At 35.9% G+C, this 13,597-nt stretch overlaps 1 protein-coding gene across 4 annotated transcripts in view; it reads left to right on the top strand.

Annotated features, from left to right (window-relative positions):
• Positions 1–11,795, top strand: part of ARID4B (AT-rich interaction domain 4B) — a 139,914-nt gene extending 128,119 nt beyond the window's left edge. For 3 of the 4 annotated variants that reach the window (XM_073338149.1, XM_073338148.1, XM_073338145.1), the window contains 4 exons: positions 1,806–1,919; positions 3,725–3,940; positions 6,867–7,013; positions 10,038–11,795. In XM_073338149.1, coding sequence (XP_073194250.1) covers positions 1,806–1,919; positions 3,725–3,940; positions 6,867–7,013; positions 10,038–10,168 — 608 coding nt within the window. In that variant the 3' untranslated portion in view covers positions 10,169–11,795. The remainder of the gene's footprint in view (positions 1–1,805; positions 1,920–3,724; positions 3,941–6,866; positions 7,014–10,037) is intronic. The other variant, XM_073338147.1, reaches the window with a different exon arrangement.
• Positions 11,796–13,597: the final 1,802 nt, after the last annotated feature.

Below are 13,597 nucleotides of genomic sequence, written 5' to 3'. Positions count from 1 at the left end.
TACATGGCTGCCTTTGGATTCATGGACTAAAAGGAACACATTTGTTTTTAAGGACACTTACTCAAAAATTGTCATTCCGAAGTTTTGTTTGTATTGCTTTCTGTAAAATATACAACTTAATAGTTCAAGTGTGCCATATTTTCTCCCATAGATAAGCATAGTTACTATAATATGTGTAAAAATTAATAAGCTAAAGAAAACAATTACAGAGATATAAACAGGATTCTGAAATTGCAATATAATTTTTTTTTCGTTTTAGCAATTTGCAACTACTTTTAGGAGCAAAATGCTTAACTGAAAGTTTTCTCAGTCCACTGCTCTCAGAGCACTGTATCCTCTTTAGTTCTGCTCTTGTTATGCTTCTTGCAAGAGAATAATTAGGATTAGAGAAAGAAATTGAGTTTTGGAGCCTGTAATAAAGTCTTTACAACTCTCTCACACTTAATAATGAGTAGGTTGAAAACTTTTCTGTTCTGCTTCCAGGTACTACGTATAAAAAACGTGTACTGTGTGAAATCCAGGATGACTCCTTTCCCTTTCAAGTTCTGTTTTGTTTTGTAGTATCAGTCACACATTATCACTTTTTATATATTCTATTCTAAGCGCCTCTCCAATTTGTATGCTTCTCCATTTGTAAAATGCAAGGTGCCCATGTTTAAAAACAGGATTGAGTGTGTGTCTGTAGTTCCTTAATTTTTGAATGATTTTGCTACACGAGCCCATGGTATCTGTAAATCAGGCAGTTTCTGAGCCTTGTACAGTTCCCATTGCATTTTTTTTTTTAAAACCAGATGTCCTAGGATATATTTCAGTTTTCCCTTCCTCTTCTAATTTTATTCCCTATAGCCATAAATACCAATAGTTCTTTCAGTTTTTAAATCTGAGAAAGAGAGAGGTGGGGAAAAGGCAAAATGAAAGGCTGTTGGTACTTCAGAATTGCCTGCTAGACTTTAAAACAGAAAATCATTCAAGCAGGTTTAATGCACTGTGGCTTCATTTTTTTTCCTTGAAATTAAGCTGTAACATGCTGTCCACATCTAATTACACTGATGAAGAGTTTCTAAGTGTTTTTTTTTACTATGAAAGAACAAGTGTATGGTTGACATATGTTAATGGACTTTATTCACAGTGTGGTGGGATCTTACTTTATTATGGTATTGCTGGATGCTTCTGATTCACCAGCCAGAGGGATTCCTGAATTTTAAAGTTCATACTTACCCCATCTCATCTGAAAAAAAACCAAAACAAAACACACCAAAAAATACACCTGATACTGTTGATTGGTGCCTTACATGTTCTGTGAATGCACTCTGATAACATTGTTGGTACTGTTGGTTTCCAGAGTTTGCAAGACTGCTAAGGCCTTTTAAAATCTATATTATTATCAAAGAGAAGTGGAGGTCTTTTCTGATTCTTTCACTTTTAGTGAATCTTGATAAATTTGCCATCTGAACAAATGCCTGTTTAATTTGGAGTACTTAAACACCAAAAGGTCCATATGTGTTAGGAAAAATTGTATTGAATCATATGACCTATTAGTTACTTGCAAACATCTAACACATTTTCTCTTTCTACTAGCAAACTGTCTGCTTCCCACGCACCCTCCATTATCAGTTACCTGTGTGTACACATAAAATAATTAAATCCTGCTAATGGCCGCTGAGAAGAAAAGTCACGATTGTCTGTAAACTTAAATCTCAGAGGATCTGCCTGAGGCTTTAATATAGATAGATATGCTTTAACACCTAAAATACAAAGTTGTATAGTGTTTTCACCAAGAATTTAATGATTTGTTAAAATTGGAGTCTGTACAGGTCAAAAAAGACTTAAAGATGCTCAGGGAGGAGGCGGTTCCTCAAAAAAGCAGAAAAGAAGCCACAAAACATCAGTGGTGAACAACAAAAAGAAGAGCAAAACCAGTAAGTACAGCAACTTGGTGCAAAATGAAACCTAGACTTAGAACATCTTGTATTTGAGTGACAAGTGAAGGAAGTGTTTATATAAAGATAACATTTTAGAAAAATGTGCTAAGTAGAGAATTCATAATAAATGTTAAAATGATTAAGCTGCTTTCGCTGAGTGCAAGAGTATTTAAAATTTCTTGCTATGCTGTTTCTCTGACTGAGCCTATAAGGTGCTCAAAGCTTTCAGCTCCCATTGAAATAAGTGGGACTTGTAAGCACGTGGCACTTTACGGGGCCTGTTTTTGTCAAAGAGGGAAGGAAAGAAAATATTTTGGGGTGTGGAAATGCATACATTTTAAGGAAGGGAATAGGAACTCTATGCAAAGTGAACTTACATACTATGCAAGGTCAGTTTTCACACAATTTCACATAATTTAGAGGTCGTATTATTTACACAGTACTGCCAGTGTAATTACACAGGACCTGTATTCATCCACCTAAACTATTTGCTGCATATTGGAACACTTCACAAGTACATCTGACTTTTAAAGTAAACCAAATAAAAAATGAAGAGGTAACATCAGGATATCCTCATAAGTAGATGTTAATTAATGAATATATAGATCTTTTTCCTGCCTGCACTATGAAACTAGACAGTTGCTTTGCATTATCCTCTAATGGAGGCTACATCTTTACTGAATATACTCTGATGTTACCTGAACAATTCTGGAGGTGAAATTCACTCTTCCCTACACAAGGCCCAGGTAGTCAGTTTTTGTGCAGGACTTTCAGGGGCCAAAATTTGACTTTTATTTCTTCACACACACCCCACCACCCACCCGTTTACTTATCTTAAGGGCAGGTCATGCGTCACCTTAGATTTATATGTTCCCCCTTAGTAATTTAAAAATAACAAATAAAACCAAACTGAATTCTTTATGGCTCGAGCCAGCAGGGTGGTTACAGATAATTTAATTTATTGGAGGACTCTGAACGACTCAGTAAGTGGTAAAATTAAAAACTTTATTTAATATAAAATAATTAAGCAAACAGGCATTACAATATAATCTATACTGCATTTATACTCACATTTGATGGGGAAACAATGCATTATGGGGTGATCAATACCTAAATGACGAGAATGGACATAATCCTTTCTCTAACAGTACCTTGGTGGTGGATGCGTGTGCCTAATCTAAAATTAGCATGCTACCCTTTTAATAATTAATTATAATAATACTCCTTAATTAATTAACATTAAATTTACTTTTTTTACCATAATTAAATATTTTCTACTTTTTTATTGGCTATTTAACATTGTCATCTTAATTAACATCTGCATAAATGCCATAGCAATATCTATTAATATAAATAGCATTTTCCAAAACATTAACACTGTATCTAAAACACTTATAGAAACCAGCTAGGACCAAACATATTTACAGTATGACCTGGGGTTGTGTCCTAACTTATCTTCAGCTTGCTTCTAAATTGTCTTGGTTCACTTTATTCATATTTTACCAGGCCTAGCTTGACTATTTTCAAACCTATTTTTAAGAAATAGATTTTTGGGCCTACTTACAAATCAATGTTTCTGTATTAACATAAGCAAGCACCATCTCTATAGGCAACACATGGGGTTGCAATTCAGATCCTACTGCCCACTCTGTACCTCCCTCTCTTCACCAGGGATGCATTTAACCCTTTATATACTGAAAAAAAGGTGTAACCCCTTTTCTGATATTTGGAACCAGTACTTGAGGAGTTAGTGGTTTGAATAATAAAATAAACCTATGTTGTGTATTTTTGTGTTTCTTCAGCAAACAGCAGTGATAGTGAAGAACTTTCTGCTGGTGAAAGTATGACCAAGTCTCAGCCAGCAAAATCAGTTTCCACAGGAATGAAGTCTCACCATACCAAATCACCTGCAAGAACACAATCTCCAGGAAAATGTGGGAAAAATGGAGAGAAGGAATCTGATCTCAAGGAACAGAATAATCGTTTGCCTAAAGTTTATAAATGGAGTTTTCAAATGTGTAAGTGCCTTTTTTTAAACTAGATCTAGTTTGTTCTTGTAGCAAGACATAGTAAATAAAATACTAAAGTATTTTCTTTCAGAATTACTTTCAGTCCTAACGTTTCTGAATTTAGTTATCTTTCTCTAAGATTAACTTTTAATTATTTTTGGGTGAAACTTACTGTGATCAAAATGCAGAAAGCCCACCCCTGTGCACTTTCTTATATACCACTTATTTTTTTACACATAGGGTTTAAAGTCATTCTTAGGTTTTTGTGCAAACTGTCCAGTACTGGTGTGAATTTCATACTTCTTATGTTTAAGTTGACTTGCGTACCTTTTTTTCCCCCCTGTGATGATCCCTCAGAAGTAGTACCTAGTAGTAGTGACTTGGTGACTTGGTAGTCAGTTAAATTTCTTTGTGTTCCATTTTACCTTAGCAAAACTGGAACCAGAACAGATTTATATCCTGTTATAGCAATAAACTTCTCCATTTTGTGTATTAGTCAGCTGTTCTTGGATAACTTCGGTGTATGTGAGGCATGAAGTTGGAGTGAATGTACTTTAATCCACATGAAAAATTCATCAATAACTGATTAATGCAGACCCTGCAGTGCCTTATTGCTACTAGAGAGCAACTTCATTTTAACTTTTTTTTTTTAAAATAATCCTTCTTTTAGAAAACAATTTGGGAAGGGGGCAGTTAATGCAACACTATCCTTCTACTGGGGAGAAAAGGAGAGCAACAGAAAACACATGGGGAAAGGCTTCAACACCTCTTATTTAATGTAACAAACATATTTAAGACCCTTTTCCCCTCATCCTGTCCTCCATACGTCCATCTGCCCTTTCAGCAATAGTTTGTGGTCCAACAGCCGTTTTCAGCTCTGTTTCTGTTGTAAACTCAGACTTTAGGTTTTTGTTGTTTTTTTTGTAAAGTGGGAACTAGAAGTGGCTGTTGGGCTACAAGCTACTGCTGAAAGCATAGCGGGGCTTAAGGGGGATAGGAGAAGAGGGCAGTTTAAAATTGTACTCGCTCCCTTCTGACTTTTCTGCCAATCCTCTCCTTCCCTTATGTTCCTACAAAATAGAGCTGGGAAATCAGGAGCCTTTAAATCAGCTTCCAATTCAGGTTCCTCAGGCTTCATGTCTTCAATTTTATAGAAAGGCAGTGCTTTCTTGCACTCCCTGAAGTGGCTGTCAAGACTTTTCTCTTCTTGGTGATGAGGTCTCATTTGTATACCTTTCCATGGCTTTTACGTCCATTTCAGGAGCTCCACTGGTCAAGTTAGAATGTCACCTTGGACAATTCAGAGCCAGGTGTTACGGCTTTGATTTTAAAAGTCCAGATAATTAGGTCTTGGTCATAAAACCGTCCATGATCCTCTCTTCTCCCCCAAGCACACATGCATGAATAAAAAGGAGCAGAGAATTCACCTGCACACAGGGAATTCTTCACTTGCCATCTTCAGTCATTTTAAGGACCAGAGAATCTGATGCTAAACCTTTGGAGCCCAATCCTAAATCTGTGAGTAAAGCTTGAGAGTAAAGAAACTTTGCTTGCTGAAACTGTGAAGAAATTTGAGAGGACAGAATCTCAGGAAAAGGAAAATCTGTTGCAACTTTGTGTTTGTATAGTGCTGAGCACAATGGGACCCCATTCTTGGTTGGTCCTTGGGCACTACTGTAAGAAACATAATTAAAAATAATTCCTTCGTCACACCAGGGTCACATTCCACTTCTGCTGCTGATGGGAGAATAGCCGGCATAGCTTTCTGTTTTCCTTCAGAAGTTTGTAACTATGTGGCTCTGTGCTGTGCTTTCATCCACCTGTCATGCCCCTGCTCTACCCAAACCCCACTCAGTAATCCGCTCAAATGAGATGTGCAGATTTCCCACACAGCTCCCATAAGGGTTCTTTTTTTATTCCCTTCTTCCCTACCCTCCTGCACATTAGACACAGGGTCAGATCTGTTCTTTTTTGCATCTCTCAGGTGGCACAAAGGAGTTGAATTTTAACCATATCTGGTCACCTGTGAATTTCCCTACAGAGGGGAACTCTCAGTGAGAGTAAAACCATCAGAGCCAGTGCCTGTTCCTACCAACATCCCAGGATAAAATGCCAGGGGAAGAAGAGGCATATTGGGAGTAGATAGGGAAGGAGGAAGAGCTCTGTTATGCTACACTGATCCTCAGTTATTGTACGGTCCCTCACTTAGAGCAGCCCCCTAGTATGTTCTAATTCACATTGGAGCGAGCACAGACTGTGCTACAGAATCATGAAGCCATAACTGGCTGGCTCCCTGAAGGCCATGCTACTCTCCTTGTCAGAGCTCTGCTTGTCCCGAATTAAGACTCATGCCCACCTGTTTTTGACCCCATTTGTGCCCATCTAAGGATTCAGTTCTGGATATTTAATCCTGAAAATGCTTATTAATCTTCATAAACATAAAACAAAAAACCTTGTTTGTTCGTTTTTTCCCGTCTCAAAAATATTTTCCTGTCTGCCATTCGTGGTGTTTGAGGAGAAAAATCTGTATTGATAGATGTTGGCTGTGTTGTAACTATGTGGTTCCAAGATACTGTATTAGAGATATAAGATGGGTGAGATAATATCTTTTATTGGGCCAATTTCTGTTGGTGAAAGAGACAAGCTTTCGAGCTACACAGAGCTGAAGAAGAGCTCTGTGTAGCTCGAAAGCTTCTCTCTTTCACCAACAGTGATTGGTCCAATAAAATATATGACCTTACCCACCTTGTCTCTCTATCGTGGTAGATGGCAACTAAAGTTGCTGTGGTTTTTCGCTGCTTTGTCCTCTATCTTGATACTTTTCCGATACCCTCCCCATAGGATCTGAACATCTCCCAAGAATTTACAACTAGAAAGTTTTATGGAAACTTCAGTTCTATATTAATAATTAACTGAGGTGTTATTTAACTCACAGCTGACCTGGAAAATCTGACAAGTGCAGAGCGCATAACAATCCTACAGGAAAAATTGCAAGAAATTAGGAAACACTACCTGTCCTTAAAATCTGAGGTAGCTTCCATTGACCGAAGAAGAAAGCGCTTGAAGAAAAAGGAACGGGAAAGTAAGTACTTAAGGTTAAATTCTGTCCTCTGTATGCCATGCAGTGGGATTACCCATTGTACCTGAGGAATGTGGCCCTTAGATCTCTGCCAAAAATTTCTAATGCATATACCTGTTAATTTCCAACAAGTTAAACTAAAAGTCCAAAAGAATGTTTTTCTTGGGTTGATCTTTGTAACACATGTAACATTTATGTTTCCATAAATGTTGGGTAACTCTTCATGAAAAATTGTTTTTCCAGCATACCATATAAGTACATTTGTCATTTTAATAGATGCCAACAATAGAAACCATGATACTGTAATCCAGTACACAAGTTCCTTTTGTTTCACTACTAATGCAGCCTTTATTTTTTTTAAAGAATACTGTCAGGTTAAAAAAAATATGTTTTGAAAGACAAACGTCTATCTTTGGCCCGACTCCAACAAAGCATTTAGGTAGGAGCTTAAATTTAACCACATAAGTAATCACATTGACTCTGATTACTCATGTGCTTAAAGTTAAACACTTGCTTATGTGATTTACCAGAATGGGATGCTTTTTTTTTTTTTTTTTTTTAAGCAATGACAGATTAGTTGGGAGTTTTTTAATTTCAGTTTTAATTATCTAATGTACTTTTCACCATTTATACTGACTTTCTTACTGTTTTGCACCTTGTTCAGCTAATGAAAACCTAATAAAATTAATCTGTTTCTATTTCATACACTAGCACAGGACTGCTGTGTTTGTATTATAAAAACTGTAGGGGAACATTTAATGTGCAAAGTGGTTTTCACTGAAATTCATGAAAACATTTCTATTTAATATTAGGTTTATATAATCATTTAAAATACAAAGCCTAAATGTTTGCACTTAAACTACCTGACAATGCCACATGACACTGTTTCTAGGGATTTCAGTGTAGCCATCTGAGAAGTATGGCAAATTCATGCAATGTCCTGGGCTAGCATTCACGTTAATAGCATTTGTAAAGTTGTCAGAAAAATGTTTGTATAGATATCTAGAAATTCTTCAAGAATTCAAATAAAAATAATCCCACAAAAATACAATTCAGGTATCCAACATTTTTAGTCAACAGCACTCCATATGAAAAGAACATTTTCAGAGGGATGTATTCTGTTTTATTCTCTAAGAGGATCTACATTTTTTTGAAGATTTATAAAACTAACTTTTTCTAGTAAATGTATGCAAAATTCAATATTAATAGCTTGATTTTTTTTACAAATAAGTATAATAATTTACTATAAAATCATTTATCATGATTTCCATGGTAAATTATAAAATATTAGCTCTCCATTAGCCAGAGTCATTACTTCATTAACTACTTTTAAAGGAACACCATCTTAAGTCACACTTCTCTCTGAAAATGTTATACATACTGTTGTTATAAATAATATATATTATTACTGCTGAAAGATATTGGAGAGAAATAGTTTTCTCTATTCTTCATTTGTTCACTTTGTACGTTTGACAACACCATGATTATACGGGGAAACAATGAAGTCATCGAAATGTAAAGCTGGAAGCAACAGGGATAGGTTATCTTGTCCATCCCCCAGCACCGAAGGCATGACTAAGTATACCTAGGCCATCTCTGACAGGTGTTTGATTGATGTCTTTTTAAAAAATCTCCAATGATGGGGATTATATAACCTCTCCTGGTAACTTAATCCAGATCTTAACTATCCTTATATTAGGGAAAACTTTCTAACTATCTAACCTAAATGTCCCTTGCAGCAGATGATTTCTTGTTCTACCTTCAGCGGACATGGAGAACAATTGTTACAGTCCTCTTGGTACACCCCTTAACATATTTGAAGACTGTTACCAGCTGCCCCCTCAACTCTTTTTTTCTTAGGACTAAACATGTCCATTTTTTTAACCTTCCTGATAGCTCAGCTTTTCTAAACCTTTTATCATTTTTGTTGTTCCCCTCTCTCCAGTTTGGCCACATCTTTCTTAAACTGTAGCACCCAAAACTGGACAGAGTACTCCAGCTGAGGCCTCACCAGTGCCAAGTCGAGTGGGACAATTGTCTCCTGTGTCTTATATGTGACTTTCCTCTTAATACACCCAAGAATGATATTAGCCTTTTTCACAGCTTCATCATGTTCTTGGCTCATGTTCAAATTTTGATCCGCTATAACTCCCAGATCTTTTTCAGCAGTACTACTGCCCAGCCAGTTATTCCCCATTTTGTAGTTGTGCATTTGATTTTTCCTCCCTAAGTATAGTACTTTGCATTGGTCATTACTGAATTTCCTCTTGTTGATTCAAATCAGTTCTCCAATTTATCAAGGTCATTTTGAATTCTAATCCTGTCCTCCAAAGTATCACCTCCCACCATGGTGTTATCTGCAGATTTTATAAGCACATTCTCCACTCCATTATCTAAGTCATTAATGAAAATATTGAATAATACCAGGCCTAGGAGAGACCCCTCTGGGACTCCACTATTTGTATCCTCCCAGTGTAACAGGAACCATTGACAGCTATTCCCTGAATATGGTTTTTCAACCAATTGTTTGCCCACCTTATAGTAATAGTAATGTATAGTAATGTAGTATAATGGACCATACAGTCAGTTTCCTTGTTTGTCTTGGTCTTTCACACAGCGACAAGAAATTGTAAAGAATTAATTATTAATAAAAAAATTTGTAGTAGTTGTTGGGGTCAGTGGATACCGACCTTCTTGTATTACAGGGTTAGAACCTTTTGTTAACCCCCCACCAATGGCATGTGACAAGAGCCACAAAATAAAATTAGCTTCTGATCTGCACTACTCTTGTTATATAACATGATGGCAAAATCACAACAATTGGCAGGGGCACTTGGGAGCGGGTGAAACTACTTTTAATTATTTTTATTATTTTAACTGGCTAGGTTTTAAGTTGATAGTGTCCCTTTAATGTTTATAATCTGCTTTGAGGTCGTCGGGTAAGAGATGCTAATGTACATGCAAAGTATTTTTTTATTTTATTTTAGTACATTTATTTAAACCTTTTTGTTTTTCTTTATGTCATAGGTGCCACTATTACATCTTCTTCTTCTTCCTCACCTTCCTCCAGTTCCATTACAGCCGCAGTTATGTTAACTTTAGCAGAACCATCTATGTCAAGTTCATCACAAAATGGGATGTCAGTTGAGTGCAGGTGACAGCAGGACTTGCCAAAGCACTTTGCACTTAATGGCTGCTGAGGGCCACTTTTTTTATACTGCACAGTGGCACAAAATTCAGACAAGCACTATTTTGTATTTAAAAATTGTTTCTTGACAAGCTAACTTTGCACTTAAGTGCACTTTTATGAAGAAAAAGTACAACAAACTGCTTTTCCTCAAGCAATAATTGTTTCCAACTTGTCTGGGAATTGTATGTCTAGTGACTCGAGGCCTTCCACTGTGGCAAATGGAGAGGCTGTTCACTGCCTGTAGAGACAGTACAGTAAGCATACAGTTGTTGGTTGGGCCTAATTGATGTGTTAAGGCTTACTGTACATGTATTCCCTGGTATTTTGTTAAAGCTGGAACATTTGATATTTTTCCATTTATTTATGACAAATATTGAACCTATTTTCATTTGTACAAACTAATTGTTTTTTAACTTCTAAGTCACCTCATAGTGGCTTTAATTGTATAAGTCAAGCACATGTATTAAATTCAAAACCTGCAGTTAGTAGGATGTTTTGACATCAGTCCTGATAACCAAATATGAAGATTCTCTTTTAAAAAGACTGACTAATGTTTACAGGTTTGAATTAGGCTAATAGGTAACTATGGGTTTTAATAACCCATTAATTGGAATGGAACTACTGTACTTTGCCATTTTTCTATGAATCAGTATTTTTTTTAATTTTGATAAAATACATTATGACAAAAGGAAGAAAATGGCTATCAAACTGTATTAAATCTTAAACAATGTATAAAGATTGTATTTAGCCAGTTTAAAGTGTATATTTATTCATAATGGATTATAACAGTTATATTTTTGTGTTTTCTTGTAAATGTTTCTTTTCCCTTAAAGCAACAGATATTTCATTTGTAATGCTTATTTTATTACGAGCTGCAACTGAGAGGACTTCAAGAAGGAGAAAGCTGTGTTAATATCGTTTGTGGTTGCTGATATGAACACTGCCACAAAAGGATAGTTGTTTTTAATATAAATAGCTAGCTGAGTGTTAGACATTCATTTTTTTTTAAAAATGCCTTGTACAAAATCCAGACTCAACTCAAAACTGTTTTCACATGTATTGATTTTATGTTGTATGAATCCCAAGCTCTCTCCTGTTAATTATACATCTTTGTAAGACATTTGTATATTGCGGAAGTGTTCATTCAAGCTATTTAATACCTGGCACTGTTAATACACAGTACTTTATTGTACAGATTGTTTTACTGTTTTAATTGTAGTTCTGTGTACTTCTTTTGGCTGGGGGAAAAAGGGGCTGGCATGTTTTTCTTTGTTTTTTGGCAATACAACATGTAATTTCAAAAGGTTTTGTTTGTAGATGCTAGAGTGTCAGAATCCTTTACATTCGACTTTTCTAAGAAAAGCGTTTTCAGTCTTCGTAGTGTGTGCTTACGGTAACTGATTTTATTGAAAATGGTTTCAAAGTATTCAGATTTGTACAAGACTGTAAAAATTTGTTGACAAACATTGAAGGAAAAGCTTATAGAAAAAAGCTATAAAATATATATTAGGTTCTGAAGACAATGGAGAACTATGTAATATATTGTACAAATGTAAGCAAAGGCCTCTGAAATAAAATGCCATAGTTTGTGAATCCCTGATTTTGTTTCTAACAGTTTAATTAAGTAATTTTAGTGTGTTCATTTAAATGACACACAATTGTAGAATCAGTTAAGTTAATTGTATTGGTTGTGTTGTAAGAAATAAATATATAAGGAATAATTTTGAGAAAAATATACTGGGCCAAATTCTCTTCTCAATTTGGCCAAATTCATCCTCTACAGAGCCATGCTACTGATTAATTTGGCAAATTGACATAAATGAGGTTGCATCAGTATAATTAAAGACTGGATTTGAGCCACTTTAATTCTGTTAGTTTTGAAAATGTGAAAGAAAAGATGCTTAAGGTATTTGCTGACCTCTAATATCTATTGGCCAAGTTCAGATGAGGTGAAAGCAGAACTCCAGTGAAATAATTGGAAATGCTCCTGCTTACCCTAGGTCTGAATTTGATCCTATGCATACAGACTTCACTCATCTGATTAAAATGCTATTGCATGTGCAAACTGATGTATTATCAATGAGACTTTGTTAAATAACAAATAATTAATATGCAGTTTAGCAAGGCTTGATCATTTTTATTACTAACATTCTGCCATCTGAAGCCCCGATCCTCCAAACACTTAGGCACATGCTTAACTTTAGGACCATGAGAAATCCCATTGATTTAAATGACTTAATTGACTGGTCATAGTAGTAAAGTTAAACATGTGCCTGTGTTTCCCCATCAGTAGATGTAACTTGCATTGGTTTCATTGGGAATTGCTCCTGTGGAACTGAGGGCAAAGTTCACCCACTGGACTATGCTTCTGCATCTGCTTTTTGGACAAATAGCTTTTACTCTAATAAAACACTTACTGGATTTAGTGGAAGTCAGTCTCAGTAAGCAGGTCAGGATTCTATCCTTCCTGTATCTTTTTTGGTCTAATTACTCCTTGTTATCTTCCCCCCTAATCCATCTTCCCCAGAAATATGATTTATCTATTTTTGGGAGCTTTCTCAGTGAAGGGAATTTTTTTGCTTCTTAAAAGTGGAGAGGAAAACTAGAAACCACACATTTTTCATTAAGGTGAATGATACTCTCACTAGCAGTAGAGTAATATTGCAGGCAACCTGCCATCAAATACAGATACTATCCCTTTCTTTACTGTATTTCTTTCCATGTGATTTAATGAATACTTTCAGTATTATAAATTGCTCTAGAGGTGCTAGAGTGAAGTTCCATTCTGAAAAGCAATTCTCTGTAAATGGTACTCTGCAGCTCAGTATCTCACGAATTCCAAGAAAAAAATGTTTTTACCTGTCAGATCTTCAAATTTCCTAGACTCTTTGAATCATTTGAGCTTTTTCTTTCTCTCATATCACAAGTAATAAAAATTCTTCAAGTGCTTGTTCATATACATTCCACTCTTGGTGGGTCTCATGCACCCCAAGCACTCAAAACTATAATCTTTTTGCCTGCAGTGTCCGTTCGGCCACACCTGTGCCTTGTGTGTCCTTGCACCCTCCCCACCCCCATCCACCCAGCCAAGAGCATAAAGGGAATAATGGGCCAACCGACCTGCAATTCCTTTTTACGCCTGTGGCTGCGAGATGGAACTGAAAGTTGTCCCCCTGTCCTTCTCACATTTGCGATTCCAAAACAAAAATGTGAGTACACAGTTACCAATTTGACGTAGACTTCTACTTAGGATTTGATCTGGGCACAGTTCTTCATCTGAAACTTTTTTGCACAAAAAAAAAAAAAGTTGCAGATTTGGATTGACCAAAAACACTTCGTGAATTTGTATAGAATTTGGCAAATTATCAGGGGGAAAAAAATTGAGATGCCAAAATGA

The sequence above is a fragment of the Lepidochelys kempii genome, chromosome 3 (assembly GCF_965140265.1).
Source record: "Lepidochelys kempii isolate rLepKem1 chromosome 3, rLepKem1.hap2, whole genome shotgun sequence".
NCBI classification, from domain to species: domain Eukaryota; kingdom Metazoa; phylum Chordata; order Testudines; family Cheloniidae; genus Lepidochelys; species Lepidochelys kempii.
Note: the sequence above shows the minus strand (reverse complement) of the source record. Positions and strands in the feature narration are given on the sequence as shown.